The sequence below is a fragment of the Fukomys damarensis genome, unplaced genomic scaffold (assembly GCF_012274545.1).
Source record: "Fukomys damarensis isolate Sample0158 unplaced genomic scaffold, DMR_v1.0_HiC HiC_scaffold_16, whole genome shotgun sequence".
Lineage (NCBI taxonomy): Eukaryota > Metazoa > Chordata > Mammalia > Rodentia > Bathyergidae > Fukomys > Fukomys damarensis.
Window position 1 is genome coordinate 12,248,651 of NW_022900928.1, and position 14,654 is coordinate 12,263,304.

General features: G+C 43.6%; 1 protein-coding gene across 14 annotated transcripts in view; it reads left to right on the top strand.

Annotated features, from left to right (window-relative positions):
• The window catches only part of Sergef (secretion regulating guanine nucleotide exchange factor), a 236,139-nt gene that overhangs the window by 39,394 nt on the left and 182,091 nt on the right, over window positions 1–14,654 (top strand). For 13 of the 14 annotated variants that reach the window (XM_033764092.1, XM_033764088.1, XM_033764093.1 and 10 more), the window contains one exon: window positions 12,543–12,697. The exons of the other annotated variant lie outside the window; for it this stretch is intronic. In XM_033764092.1, the coding sequence (XP_033619983.1) occupies window positions 12,543–12,697 (155 nt within the window). The remainder of the gene's footprint in view (window positions 1–12,542; window positions 12,698–14,654) is intronic. 14 annotated transcript variants of the gene reach the window in all.

Genomic DNA, 14,654 nt, shown 5'->3' on the forward strand with positions numbered 1-14,654 from the left:
GAGAGGCCCTAGTCCCTTACACTGTCATACTGTGGGTTAGGATTTCAACATAGGAATTTTGGAGAATACAAGCATTCAGTCTAACAGATTCCTAGATTTTAGGGCAGGAAGGAACAAATATTTTATCTCTTTTCCCTGGTGAAAGCTCCTAGGGGAAAGAGGTCTTTGAAGCAGTCCCTGACAGGGTGGGTTTTATGGGCTGGGTTAGGAAGTGGTGGCCAATAAGGACTGAGCATTTTCCTCTCTGTGCATGTGTTCTAGGTGTCCCCTACAGTGGAAATGCTCATCTCTCTGACCCCCACAGAGCCACTGCTTCACTTTTGGTTCCTGCCCAAATGTCATCTTTCACACTATGCTCTCTGCCCTGCTTTTTTTTTTCATTATAGCAGTTTCATAACCCGATATCATAATATCATTATTTATTTGTCACTCTTTTCTCACCAATCACAAGCCCCATATAGTTAGGGACCTGGTCTACTTTATGCATGCCAGCGTCTCCCCTGGTATAGTGCAGAGGTGACCTGTGGCATCAGTGCTGGTGGCCCAGGATAGCTGGAGCTTTTGGATGTGGAAGCTGTGCCTTTCCACTAGTTGTACCCAGGAGACTCAGCTTATGACTCTGCTTTCTGCCCACTTTCTTGGAGAAGGCCAAGACAGGGAGCCTTGGCTCCTGGAAGCAAACATTAATGCTTGGTGGCCCAGCGTTTTAAGACCAGCATTGTTCCTGCCTGTCTCATGGCCTTGCCTTGGCTCCTTGGCTTCTCCATCTGTCTCCAGTGAGTGGGGCTGCTAGCCATGCCTCCAGCTCCCCTCAGAGGGCTGTGTTTCCATTCAAGGAGTCCTCTTCTTTCCTGGTGGGGATTGATTTGTTCCAGGAGCTCTCTAAAAGTGAGCATTAAGTGACCAGCCTATAATTTCGCCATCATATTTAGGTTCTTGATGGATAACACTGTGCTTGCCCTTTCTCAGGGGACCTTGCCTGTCCTCTAGTCCTATACGTCACTTATAGTGACGGCCAGTTCCTTAGAGTGCTCTCAATGCGTGCCAAGAGGAAAGTGGCCGATTTTGAGGAATCCTGGAGGAATCAGCTCTTTCTCAACCTGAGAGTGACTTTCTACTTTAGGAGGAAACTTGATATGGCCAAAAGGGCCCTGAAGAGCTGGGTCCAAGTTCTAATTCTTCCACTTACCAACTGTGTGCAATTGGACAAGCTATTTAGCCTCTCTGGGTCTGAATTTCCTTGTCTATAAAATAAGAGTCATTTCTAATTTTTTCTACCTCACGAGGGATATACTATGTCATTCACTCATTTTCAGATCCTTCCTTCAGTCCCTCACTGGATTTTGTTCACTACATATTTGTTTCTAGGCAGTGGTGACAGGAGGGCATTGAAGGTAGGAGGAGAGCAAGCTATAGACGTGGCAAGTGCACCCTCTTGTAGTCTGTATGACCTGGTTTTTTTCACCTGGAGAACCCTGGCAAAGGGAGAAGAGACTGGAATCATTTGGGTTTAAAGGGAGTGGGTCCTTGTGAGCAGGGAAATGAAAGGAAGGACCCTGACTCAGGGTGGCTCAGGTGCCTCTTTTGAGGCCTCCTGCTTGCTCTCTGCCTCAGATCTGATCTCTGTGGCTCAGGCTGAGGTCCACTACCCTCAGGGGAGCCCCTTTCTCCATGGGCTGTGACCTTTGGGATCCATGGGTGAGGAAGGATGGGAGATATCTGGCTCTGTGGTTTATCTTCTACTTGGGAAGCTATCACGTTACCTTTCTTCTTGCAGCATTTCTTAAGGGCTGGAGAACGAGCAGCTTCAGGGCTTCTCTGTATACTACCCTGAGGTAGAGCTGCATGAGGAAAGGATTACGCAGTTTATCAAGAATACACTGTGTGCTGGGCATTTTGCCAGGGCTTTGCAAACATCATCTATTTAATCTGACAGACATTGTGTCAAGTCAGGCTCACTCCATCTTTCATAGGGAAAACTGAAGAGAAGGTGAGGGAGATGGCTCGCACAACCTAGTTGCTTAGCCTCACTTGGCTCCGTGTGAAGTGAGGGTCAGAGTCACCTTGCAGCTGTGAGGGTGCAGTGAGGATCAAAGATCATGGATGTGAAAACACTTCGTAACCTGGGAAGTGCTGTGTGCCTTGGCAGGAGATCGTTAACAGTACTGCTCCCAGCCAGATTCCTATCTGAGCTTGCTTGGGCCTCCTCTCCCTGGGTTGGTAGAAGGTTCTGACCTTTTGTTTCTCTTCTGTGCACTTTCTCCTCCAGCTAGTCCCAAATTCACTGGTTCTGCTCATTACTCTTCTGTTAAACCCATAGATATAAAGGTTTCTTTCATTTTTAGAATGCTAACCCTATAGTATAAAAATTAATACCCAGGTAAACTCATTTTTTGCCCTTTTGGAGAAAATAATAAGTCATAGACTTTTAATGTTGTAAGGGACCATCTAATCCTTACTTGAAATTTGAGAATACAAGTCTAGAGAAAGGAGATAATTTGTCCTCGTGGTCCCACAGCTAATGGATAACAGAGCCAGGATTAGAGCCAGGGGGTCTCTTATCCCAGGACTCTCCATATCCGCAGTGCCCCTTTAAAGAGAGATTTAGAGTGCTTTGTCTCCTTTATGGAGGAAGAATCCAGTTTAATAAATTTCATTATCCCAGCCCCTTTATGTAACAGGGCTGTTTCCGGGTCCTGGCAGATGGTCCATAGTAACAGTGCTTTGCTGATTTGGTTGGAGCTGAGCCTATGAAATGAAAACTCTTGAGCAGCAGATGCCTCTCCCAGCCCTGGCCATGGAAAAGTCCGCCTCTCCGGAAGGCACTGCGGCTTTTCTGCTCATGGTTCTGGAGGGACTGGATGTGAACCTCCTAGAAGTGATCTCAAACCATGTCAAGATTTTACGCAAGCCACATCGGTGATGTGGAGGTTCTTGGCAGTTGGGTTCCTACAAAGGGTACTTATTCTGGGGTCTGAGGCACAAATGGGAGCAGGGAACAGAGCAAGAGGGAGATAAGTAGCTGTGGAGGGGAAAGCCAGGCTGTCCCATGTGGACTGGCCCCGCTGACCCTCTTGTTTTCCATACCATGAGGCTGCGGACTTCTAGATGAGCAATTTGAATGTAATTGCAGTGCCTGTCAACTCCTGGCAGTGTTGACAGTGGACTTTAATCCAAACCCTCTTCCGTCCCACTTCTTTATTATTAGCAGGCCTCCCAGTTTCCTGATGATCTTTCTTTTCTTGATGGGCCCTTACGCATAATGAGTTCTCCTCTGTGGCATCCTTCAGTGATACTTATTAATGACCTTGCTGTGGCAAGTCCCCAAACCCTGGACTGAGGATGGGCATCACCTCCACTGAATCTTTCTGACAGCCTTGCTGCTCAGCTCTCACTTTCCTAGGTCCTCCACTGCGGGGTGTTGGGAGAGTGCACCACTATCAGTGAATGCAGCTATCTTAGGGTCCTTGATCTCTTTTACCAGCCTCTCCTGAAGAACCTGGGACAGTTTCCCAGAGGAGCAGTTGCAGTGAGTTTGCAAGGTCATGTCCTAAGAGTTGGATACAAACTGGCATTCCCGAGTAGGCTCCCTCCCCTCCTGGCTCTTAGGATTTATTTACTCATCCAGAATTTGGGAGCAACCTTTATCTCCCTTATTTGAAGATCTTAAACAGGGTCTGTCATTTACTGAAGCCACTTTCTTTTTGGAAGCCCGGAATGCAAATAGTGTATCTGGGGGTTTCAGATATGAGACTCCAGCTTCTATACAAGGGTAGGCCTTTACAGGATTGACTGGCCCCAGGATTTGTTCTCACCCTGGTCCTGCTTCTGTGGGGCTTCTGGAGGTCTGCAGGGGGAACCTGGTTCTTGTGTCTAGGTGCTTGGGTTTTTATGGAAGGATTGCAAGCAGCTTCTCTCAGTAGGCCCAGGCGTGCCTGGGAACTGCGCTGTCCCTTGGCTTCAGCTTAGGCACTGTGAGTCATCACCAGCGGAAAATGTGGTCTCAGCAACAGCTGGGTACAGTGCTCCCTCTGCCCAACCTTGTAATTTCACAGAGATGGAGGCTGCTGCTGATCTTATCTAATGGACCAAGCCCGAAGTGTTGTGTAGGGGTAGGGATGGCAGTTCTGGGGAGGGAGAGGAGAGCCTGGAGGAGATGGAGTTAGGGATGTGTCTGCATTAGTCAGGCGTGGGCCTTCCGAGAAGCCATCCTTAGGACACAGGCGTTGAGGGCCTGTGTGGACCTCACCTGTCTGCTGTTGGCTGCCAAGGAGCCCAGAAAGCCTGTGGTAAGCAGGTGAGGCAAGTAGCAGAGGAAGATTAGAGAGGTTGGACGGATGCATTTCTTCCTTTTTTTTAAAAATTAATTTCTTCCTTTTTACTTGTTTGACTGATACTTTTCTGCAAAGTTGTAGACACAATGTACTAGAAGAAAGGTGCTCCTGGGTTCCTGTCTTTAGCTTTGCTTCCAACTCACTCTTTGACCTTGGGTAAATAAATTCCTTTTTAGAATGATTGATGAGTAAGAAGTGCTCTGAGGTTCCTTCTTGCTCTGGTGAATTGTGAGGCTGAATTGGATGTAAAGAACTCTGAAACTTGTTCCCATAATCCTCTAGAGAATCCAGAACCAGGAGCTCTTTCTCCAGATGGACAGTGCCCTGCTCACTGAGAAGAATCACTTAGACAATTCCAAGCCTTTAAGGCCTGGCTGTCTGTCTTCCTCTTTTCCTCTCTTCACCGGGTAGTAGGTGAAGCACTGGGGAGCAGGAAACTGGGAAGGCTGGTTTGCCTCTGCCAGACATGTTGTCCATGAACACATCATTCCCTTTCTTCAGCCTCGTTTTCATCTGCTCTAAAGTCAAGCATTGCTTTTTGCCTTCAGCTGCCCTCCATGCCCTCCTCTCCCCAACTTGAGCCTCCTGCTAGCTTTTCTGCAGGGTGTGATTCTTAGCTTCAGGAGCCCTGGAGGTGTAGTTTCTTTTCTTGCTAGGAGGGAGAAAAGCAAGGTTTTCTTTTTAATTATACAGCTAAGATTAGGCAGCAATCTACATTTTAATGTGTTATTAATAAGAATCTAAAAGTGTGTGAAGGAGATTTGGAATTTGAACATGGGAAACGTCTGTAGAGGCACTGGCCCCAGACTTCTTTCTCGGGATGCCAAGTGTCTTCTAGGTGTGACTGACACCAAGCACTCAGCCAGAGACAGCAGCCACCTGGAGCAGGGGATCTTGGTCCAGCCCTTTCTTGTGGCTTTTTGCAAACTGACTTCAGAGAGCTGTGGTCATGATGTTACTGACACCTGCAGTGAGTGTGTGAGTTTATTTCTGCCTTTTTCATCATGTTTCTGAGAGGTCATTTCATTACCTCTGCATGAATTGGCTGAGAGTTTTAAGTTTCTTCCTTTAATAAAGGTAGCATTTGAACATCATGAAATGTATACGTGTATTGGAGTGTCACCTGGTACCCCATAAACATGTATAATTTTTGCGTGTCAATTAAAAATAATTTTGAAAGAAAGATAAAGGTTAAGAAAAATCCATGGTAAGTGTGGTATCTGTTACTTTTTTAAAAAAAGTAAATGCTGAGCACCTGCTTTGGGTCCAGCCTTATGTTTGGTGCTATGGAGAATATAGAGAAAACCATAGAGGACCATCGACCTCTACCCTTTTGTAGGTAATAGAAGACCAGCAGTCAAATTGTCTAGTATTTGGAGGCTAGAGTAGAGTAGTTGTTGGCACAGGTCCAAGCTCAGTGCCAGGAGGTCCTAAGGGAAGGGGGTCCTAAGGTCCCAGGGGGTAATAGAGTGTTTTGGGAAGGCAGGGGCATTTCAGTGGGGTCCTGAAGAGTGAGGAGGAGTTCTGTAAGTGGGGCAAACAGGCTGGTCAACACCAGGGGCCAGGGATACGTGACCTGAAGGCCCAGGAGGGAGGAACAGATATGTTCCTTTGAAAAGGATATCAGTCACCCACCTTTGATGGAACACAAATGATTTGCAGGAGGGACAGTGTGGAAGGCAAGGGAGCTACTAAAACTAGGACTGGGGACACTGGAAATGTCCTTGTCCCATTTGGAGAAGAAACTAGATAGATTCCTCCTTGCTTTTGTCTGGGAGGCCCCAAGCCCGTATGTGCAGTAGTCGTGAAGCCATCCTGGGGTCTGTCCTAATTCATGTTACTGTGCCTCCAGTCCGGGAGCCCATGAAGTGACTGTGTATTTTTGGACTCTTAGCGGGTGGAAGGCTGGAGATTGAACCCAGAGAGCACTGAGCTGTATCTCCAGCCCTCTTCTAAAAATATTGTTTTATTTTGAGCCAGGGTCTCACTTAGTTGTCCAGGCTGGCCTTAAGCTTGGCACCTTCCTGCCTCAGCTTCCTGAGTAGCTGGTATTATAGGTATGTGCCTGACTGTTTTGGGACCTGATCTTTGCCATACAGACCAAGGGTGACACTCAGCCCCTCACCAGCTGGGCTCTTTGCTCCTCTAATCGAGGTGTTTCTCCCTGTGACTCTGAGCAATCTCTGGAAGACTTCAGGAAAGTTCACTGGTGCTGAGGTCAGGTGGGTCTGTGCACCTTCTGCAGGACAGTGACGAAGGGCACTGATGCTGGTGCCAAGACACCGGGTTCCATCCTGCGCCTGTTACTGACAGCTGCCAGCTCTGAGCCCAAGATGTAACCTCTGTCTATGCATTAATTGTCTCATCTCTAATTGGAGGATCACGGTGCCTACTTGTGGGGTGTTTTTGGATAAGATGGGATGATCCATATAAAGAGTCTAGCATGAACTAAATATGCTTAACTATCAGTTATTATTGTTGAAGCTCTGCCACTTACTGGCTCTGTGATTTGGGAAAGTCATTTAACCTCTGTGGTCTAGTTCTCTATCTGTGAAATGGGATTCACACCAATCATTGAGGCTTGATGGAATCATGTAATGTAACGACAGAGCCTAAAATGGAGTTCTATGCAGTCAGCTCTCAGTAAGTACATTCTCCCCAGCCACTCCTCTTTTTGTTTACTGTCTTTGCAGGCTGCTATTCCCTTTTTCAGTTGGGAAGCCCATGTGTGAAAATTTTATTCCTGTATTAACTTTTTAAAAATTCCAAATTTTTATTATATGATATCATTCATGGAATAGCTTTGGAAACTTGAGAGACATTTTACTACAAATAGGATATACTGTATAATTCACAATTTTTATTTAAATTATTAACTGTATGAGTGATCTTTGAAATTAGATATGTTTTATTTTAGGATGCTGATCAGACTGAAGATTCCAAAGGTGCCAATAAAATTAAATTGTATACTACTCTTTTTTTTTGGTACCAGGGATCGAGCTTGGGACTTTGTGTTTATGAGGCGGGTAGCGGTACCACTGAGCCAAACCCCAGCCCTTTGTACACTACTCATTTTGACACTGAAGATTTTTAGACATCTTTATTAAAGTCTGTATCCGGAAGAGGTCTGAGGGGCCGTCTGTTCCAGTCCTCTCACTTTACAGATGGGAAAATGGGTCCTAAGGAGAAGCATCTGTTCAAGCCATGCAGCCTGGAGGAGAAGCTAGGATGAGGACACAGGTCTCATGAGTCTTGGGCTAAAACTCCTTTCCCTCCTTCTCTGCCTCTCCCCTCTCTTCTCCAGCTCACCTCGCTTCACCTCTCTTCCCCATTGTCCCTTTCCCTCTCGTCTTTTTCTTCTAGCTTTAATGAATATCTATCATGTGGTACATCAGATGCCTCTAATATACAAGTTAATATGCTTGAATCTTTTTTTTTTTTTTAAGGCAGCATTTCTCTGTGTAGGCCTTGAACTCATTATGTAGCCAAGAGTGGCTTTGAATGTGTAGCTATTCTCCTTCCTGCCTCAACCTCCTCAGTGCTGGGATTACAGGTGTGTGCCACCACACCTGGCATGATGCTTGAATATTAAGAAAATCCAAAATTGTATGATGGAACTTTCCCCGCTCTTTCTCTTTATCATTAGAGGCACTGACTCTAAGACACTGGAGGTAAGAGTTGGCTGAGACTGTATAGCAAAATTGGTGAGAACTTTTTGGAACCATGGAAGTCCTGTTGGAAGTCACGGTTACTCTGTATTTAGTTTGGGAGAAGAATACTAAGAATGGCTAATATTTGCCACTACATATTGTGTGCTTCATGCAAAACTATTCTTGCAACAGCCCTACACAGGCACACTGTCATTCCGTAGATGAGATTAGAGATACTCAATTAATTTGTTGATGATTATATGGAGCCAGTGAATGGTAAAGTGCAGTAGGGATGAACAGAAAGTAGGTAGGTTGATGAAGAGATAGGTTCATTTGTTCATTCAGGTAACAACAATTTCTCGAGTATCTACTTCATGCTGGGCATTATTTTAGAATAAAGGCATGTACAAGATCAGACAGCCCTGCTATCATGCACCTGGCTTGCTGGAGGGCAAGACAGTTCCTCTAATGCATATGTGTTTATGAACTTAGATAGGAGCTCCCAGAAGGTAGATCTTGGTTCCTGGGATTATTGTGCCGAAGAATGTACTCTGGACTGAGGAGTCAGCAGAACTGGAGTGAGTAGAAGGTGACTTGGTGAATGGGGTCAACAGGAGTAGACACGGGGCACAGTGAGGACAGAGGCCTGTGGCAGCATGGCATGGTGCCAGTGCAACTGCTTCCACCACCTGTGCCCCCAGCCAGCCTTCTCCTCCCCTCTTCTGCTCCTTGCACAGAGAGAGGGCGCTGGATCACTCTTGGGCTGTTTTTTGTTAAAACCCATCTCATGTGTTTGTTACAAAGTTTCTGTCACATGGCAGAATAAAGAGTGAGCTACAGAAGTCATTCTTACTTTTTGAGGGCTTAGAATGAGTAACCCTGAGAGTAATTAGAATTCATAAAAAGTTGACTTATAAATGTAAAAACTCATAGGTAGAGAGTAGGTTCCCTCTCGTGTATTCTTGAAGGCCTCATAGCATCCTAGGGGATGAGAGTTTAGAGACTGAAGAGGTTGTGTGGCCTCAAACATTCCTTTGACGTGGCCCCGCTCTTGGTCATCAGGCTGCAGCCCTCTTATGTCTAAGCAGCAGCAGTCCCTAAAATAAGTGTGCAAGGTGAGTTGCCTGGGTGAGATAAGAGAGTTTTATGACTTTTTTAATGTTTTTGTTGCATTCCTTTAAGTTTTCTGTTTTTTGAGTACGTCTTATCCTGTATGTTTTTGAGGGTAAGTTTGTAAATAATGATAAATATGTCAAACACAGAGGTACATTTTCATAAATAAATGAAAATATAAATGTTGACATGCTAAAAAATATGGTACTGAGAGCGAAGAGGAGGCAACCAGATTTGTGGCCCTGTGGTGTGGAAAGTGAGGTCCAGACTCCATGCCTGTCGTCTTCTTGTGGCTGCCTAGCCTGGCAGCCCTCATCTACCTGCCAGCCTCCCTGCTAAGGTCTCCTTTCCCCCTCCTGCCTTGTCCCTTTCGATTTTCATGTTGCACCTCTTTCTCTTTGCTTCTATGATATCCTCCCTTTCTCCTGTTTTCTTTTCTTACATAGAACTTCGCCTTAAATGCCATTTGTTCTATCTTGCCTGCCAGGATGATTCTAGCTTAAAATGTTGCCTCTAAACACCCTAAATGTTCATTGTCAGTGCTACTCATTTGGCTCATTTGGTCCTATGTTGCATTGAGACTGGTCACAGTGTTATTTCTTGGTTCTGTAGTTATTCTGTTCTTACACGGATGTGTCTTTAAATTATATTTCATTTGCCGACTTTATTTTGAGCTGTTTTGTCATTTCTCTCATCATTTATTCAGAGACACATACCTATACTTTTTAGATGACATTAATATATCTATTCTTTATCTCAGTAATATATAATTCTTTACTCTAAGGAAAAGATTCATTTATGAAATTTATGATCTGAATCTCCTTGGATTTGACAGCATGATTTAGCTTGAGGCAGACATTTATCTACAGTGCATTAATGAACATTTTTTTATGTGTAGGCTCATTATTTTCTTTTACTCAAGATGACATAAAATCATAACCCATGTGTTGAATGCCTTTATTTCAGCAGAGACAGTCCTGAGCTCTTCATGAGCCCCTGGGGAGGTCACTCTAGTAAGGACAGCTGGGTGGCACACAAAGCATATCCATTTAATGTGTTCCGCCATCCTCAAACGTTGTAAGCATGGCTGTTTCATCCACCAAGTTTTGTCAGTTTGTGGCAGCAGCTGTGCAATCACTGTAGACACCATTGGACCCGGAGGCAAAAGACACACATTTAAATCTTGATTCCACTACCTGCTGGTAGTTTGAACTTGACTGAGTCATTTGACGTTTCAAGATGTGTAAGCTCATCTGCAAAATAAGCTTAATAATCTCTATGTCAGAGTTATTCCGAGGATTAATTGAAATGAGTTTCATGAATGTGCTGGGTACCTAGGAAGTTGTCCATAAATGCCTGTTTAAAGGAAAGGAGAAATAGGAATTCCTTTATTGCTGGTGAGCCTTCTGAGGCAGAGTATACTTTGAGGAGAAACAGACAAATGGGTTCAGAGAGGGCACCAAACTTAGTCATGAGACTGAAGGCTAAACGTGGAATCGGCTTGATTTCTAGGCTTGTCTCTACCAGATCGTCTGCAATCTCCCTAGAGAGAATGAAGATTAATTAGTTAATCTTCGTAAAGTGCTTTGAAGGTGAAAAGTGCCACGTAAGTGGGATGGTTGAATTGATATTGGAGATGTAATGATGGTGGCACCATATTCTGGCAGTCTTGCCTGTCTGGGACATCAATAATCAATAACAGAAAAAAGATGTTTTGCTTGATGTGAAAGACAGGATTCATCTGGCAATTTATGAGAACAAATTCTTTCTGTATTCTTGCAGATAACAGCTTACTATTTCTGCCCAGCTGAGAAGTGTTAGGGATGTTTAAGAAGCCCAGTCTCATCCTCTGGCTTCTTGGACAGCTTCTGCTAGGGCTGTCTGATTATAAATCCTAGCCAGCTTCAGTGGAAGGACAGTTTGCTGGTTTTCAATGCTTCTTGGGTTCAGGGTACATGACTTTTTTCAGTCTGATCTTGAATAAGTAAAGGGAGAATGTTGAGTGTGGAATGGCAGTTCAGAAGCTGATGGCAAGGTGATAAAGGAACTCACAGGAAGGTGAGTTTTATCCTTTCTGGGGAGAGTTGGTGAGTCAAGAAAGGCTTCAGAGAGCTAGTGGCCCATGAGACATTGAGCCATAGTTTACCAGGTGGGAAAGGAACAGCACCTGTTGGTGTGTGAAACAGTGCACCTGAGTGCACCCACTCCCAGTTCCCCTGCCATACCAAGCTCCCTGTGGGCTGCACAGGCTTTGTTCCTCCTTTGAGGAAGCCCCGAAGTCAGATGCCTGAAAACTGCTTGGTATTTATCTCAGTGTCTGTAAACAGGTTGAGCCTGAGAACCGCATCCACGCCCAGCCCTGTCTCCCTGTGATATTCTGACATTTCCCCCATGAGTCTGTAGTTGTTTTTAGCCAACACTATAAACCATATGTTGAATATGGGTACAGATGAAGCTTTGATATCAAACACAGAGTATGTAGTAGATTTATCTAGAATTTAATATGCATTACTTGGTGTTTTGTCTCTTAAGCAAAGTTTTTCTTTGTTAAAATAAACATGTATAAAGAATTTATACAGCGCACATGGTTATGCATATTTATTGCAGAGAACCTGTTAATAATCTATGCTTATTGGATTTTGCATTTCTGTTGAAATAACAAATGTGGCTCTTGGTAGAACTGAGTGAGTTTGGTTAATTTTCTCTGATCTGGAGAGGAAAAGCTATGTCTCCTTTTTCAAACTTTATTTTCTTCTATGATCTTCAGCACTGGCCAGCTTCCCATATGGTGCTGGGGAGCCACCTGCTTTTCTGATTCCAAATGATTTTGTCTTTTTTTCCCCCTTCTCTCACTGCCTTTCTTCTAGAACACATTGATGCTTGCCTTTGGGACTGTTAGAATCGCTTCTTTAGTAAAAGCATAGGCCGTGAAAGGTCCTCTTGTGTTACATGGTGGGGAAAACATGAAACCAGGTATTAATTAAGAATAAGGCCCTAAAAAATTGAAATATATATGGAGAACTTCAGTGAGAGTAAAGGGGCCTTGGGTGGGCTGAGAGGTAGGAGAGCCTGAGAACAGGTATCTAGGCAAAGCACAAGAAGGATGTGTGGGTTGATGTAAGTGTGATTGAAGTTTATAGGAATAACCATATCTCTAGCTATATACAGTACAACAGTATGAGCTTTAGAATCAACTTGTTTGATTCCTGCTCCAGTCCTCACCGCTTATTTGATCCTGGGCAAATCATTCAATCTCTCTCAACCTCAATTCTATACCTGTAACAATGTGAATACTCCCGCTTTCTTTACAAGAAGATAGGAAGGCTCTTAGTACAGAGTAGTTAGTGCTAAAACAAATGTTCACATTTGCTCTAATATTTCATTGCCTACCCATGAGAGCACTGCCGTGGAATGCAGCCTTAATTCAAATAACATTTGTTTTTAGGAACTGGCAAGGTGTTTACTTGGGGCCGAGCAGACTATGGTCAACTAGGGAGGAAGCTGGAGACTCAAGAAGGCTGGAAACTAGAAAAACAGGATTCATTGAGACCACAGAACAGCACACCTTCTTCTCTGTACTGCCTGATGGGAGCCACGGAGGTAGGAGGTGACTTCTCATGGACTCAGTGTGTCTCTTTCCCTCGCCTTCCAGTGATGTGTTTAGTGAGGGCTGCTGTGTGCAAGGCCTCATGATTGCTTCCATGTAGGAACCTGAAAGGATCTTTATCCACAAGAAGCTCATGTTTAATACGGTAAAAAAATCATCTCTGCAGTTACCTGAGTGACTATACCATAAGGCAGACGATGTGTTACTCCTGTGAAAAGGTTCAGGGTACAGTGCTCTGGGTTTAATGGGAGGAATAAGAAATGAATTGAGGGTACATGGATTGGGCTGGGCTTTGAGAGTTATGTAGCTTTGAGCTGTGCCTTAGAGGACGGGTCAGACTTGAGCAAGCAGTCGTAGGAGCTAAGGTAGTATTTAGGTAGGTAAACAGCTTGAACAGGCATGGGGGCAGGAATATGAAGATGTTTTGGGGATCACTGGTGGCTAAATCTGACTGGAACATGGGGCAGTTTTGGGGTAATAATTAGAAAGATGGGTTGGAATGAGATCAAGGGAACCTTTAGTACTGAGCTGAATGTTTAAAACTTCAGTTTATATTTCCCAGTGTAAATAATTATTGTAGTTCTGTTGCTTATTTGAGCCTCTCTGGTTCTGGTTCTCTGTGTTGGGTTAAATTTCTACATTTAAAGCAAGAGTCTTAATTTCTCCAGAGTGTGTGTTGCTCTTAATAATTTTTACTTGACTGCTCTTTTTAAAAAGAAAAGGTTAGGTTTTTGAGAAGAATGGCCACATAGGAAATGTGCCTCTGAACCTTAATGAAGGAATTCAGTCTTCATTTAGAGACTGTCAGAAATTAATAAGCTAGTAAGACTTCTGTAATTAGCTTCAGACTAATTACAACCTTTCCATACCTGGAAGGCTCCCCTGTCCATACCTGGAGGGCTTCCCTTCCCCAGGGGCCTACCCAGCCTCCTCCTTCTGGGTATGTATGTTGGTTCTCATTTTCTGCCTTGCCTCCCAACTCAGGTCTGTTGGGCCCTTTGTTAATGCTGGGTTGAGTCTTTTATTTCTCTCTCTTTGCTTTTGATTGGACAGGTGCTAAGCAACACCACAAAGACGATTTGCACGTGATGATAATTAATAAACTCACCATAATCTTACTGCCTTAACATGACTAAGTTCTTCCTTGCATATGCATGTGCACATACTTCTTTGTAGTGATAGTATTTATGAGATTTTATATTCAATCTTTATCACAAATGTTTTATTTTTTTTCTTTTTATTGAGTTTATTGGTACAATCTAGGTATACAATACAATTACATTCATCATTGGGATTCTGTACCTTTACATAATAGGTCTTGATTCTCATATTTTCCCCTTGTCCCTGCCCTCCCTTCACCCCCTCCTCCCCTCCCCATTTACAAACACTTTATTTCCATTTTTTCAGTTTCTCATATTTTTTCCCTCTCCCTCATTACCTTTCCCTCACCCTTCCCACTTTCCCTATGCCTTTAGCCCTTTACTTCCAATTTCACATTATTAATTATCTCATTAGGATCCTGTGTACTATTAATAGTTTTTCACACCAAAGAAACTATTCAGTATTTCAGTTAAAGAAATTTCTGTATTAACATTAAAAATAGGGAATCCTAAAATAAAACTAAAAAGGAAAGTAAAAGAGAAAAGGCAATGATGTAACATTAAAATAATCCTTAATTCTGGAGATGAAAATGGTCCCTGAACATATTTAAATTGCTTCTCACTCTTATAGTCTTATCTTATTCTTTTTTCATTATTTAGAGAATACTTTATTAGTTTCTGTAATCAAACCCACGTAGATATGACCTTACATATTTAGTATGATGTGTTGCCCCTCTACACATGGAAAATAAAAATAAAAATAAATTAACATTTCTAGCCCAATATGGTTGTCCATTTCTGTACAATGCCAACTCAACACAGTAAATTGGGATGACTTTTTCCAAAGTTG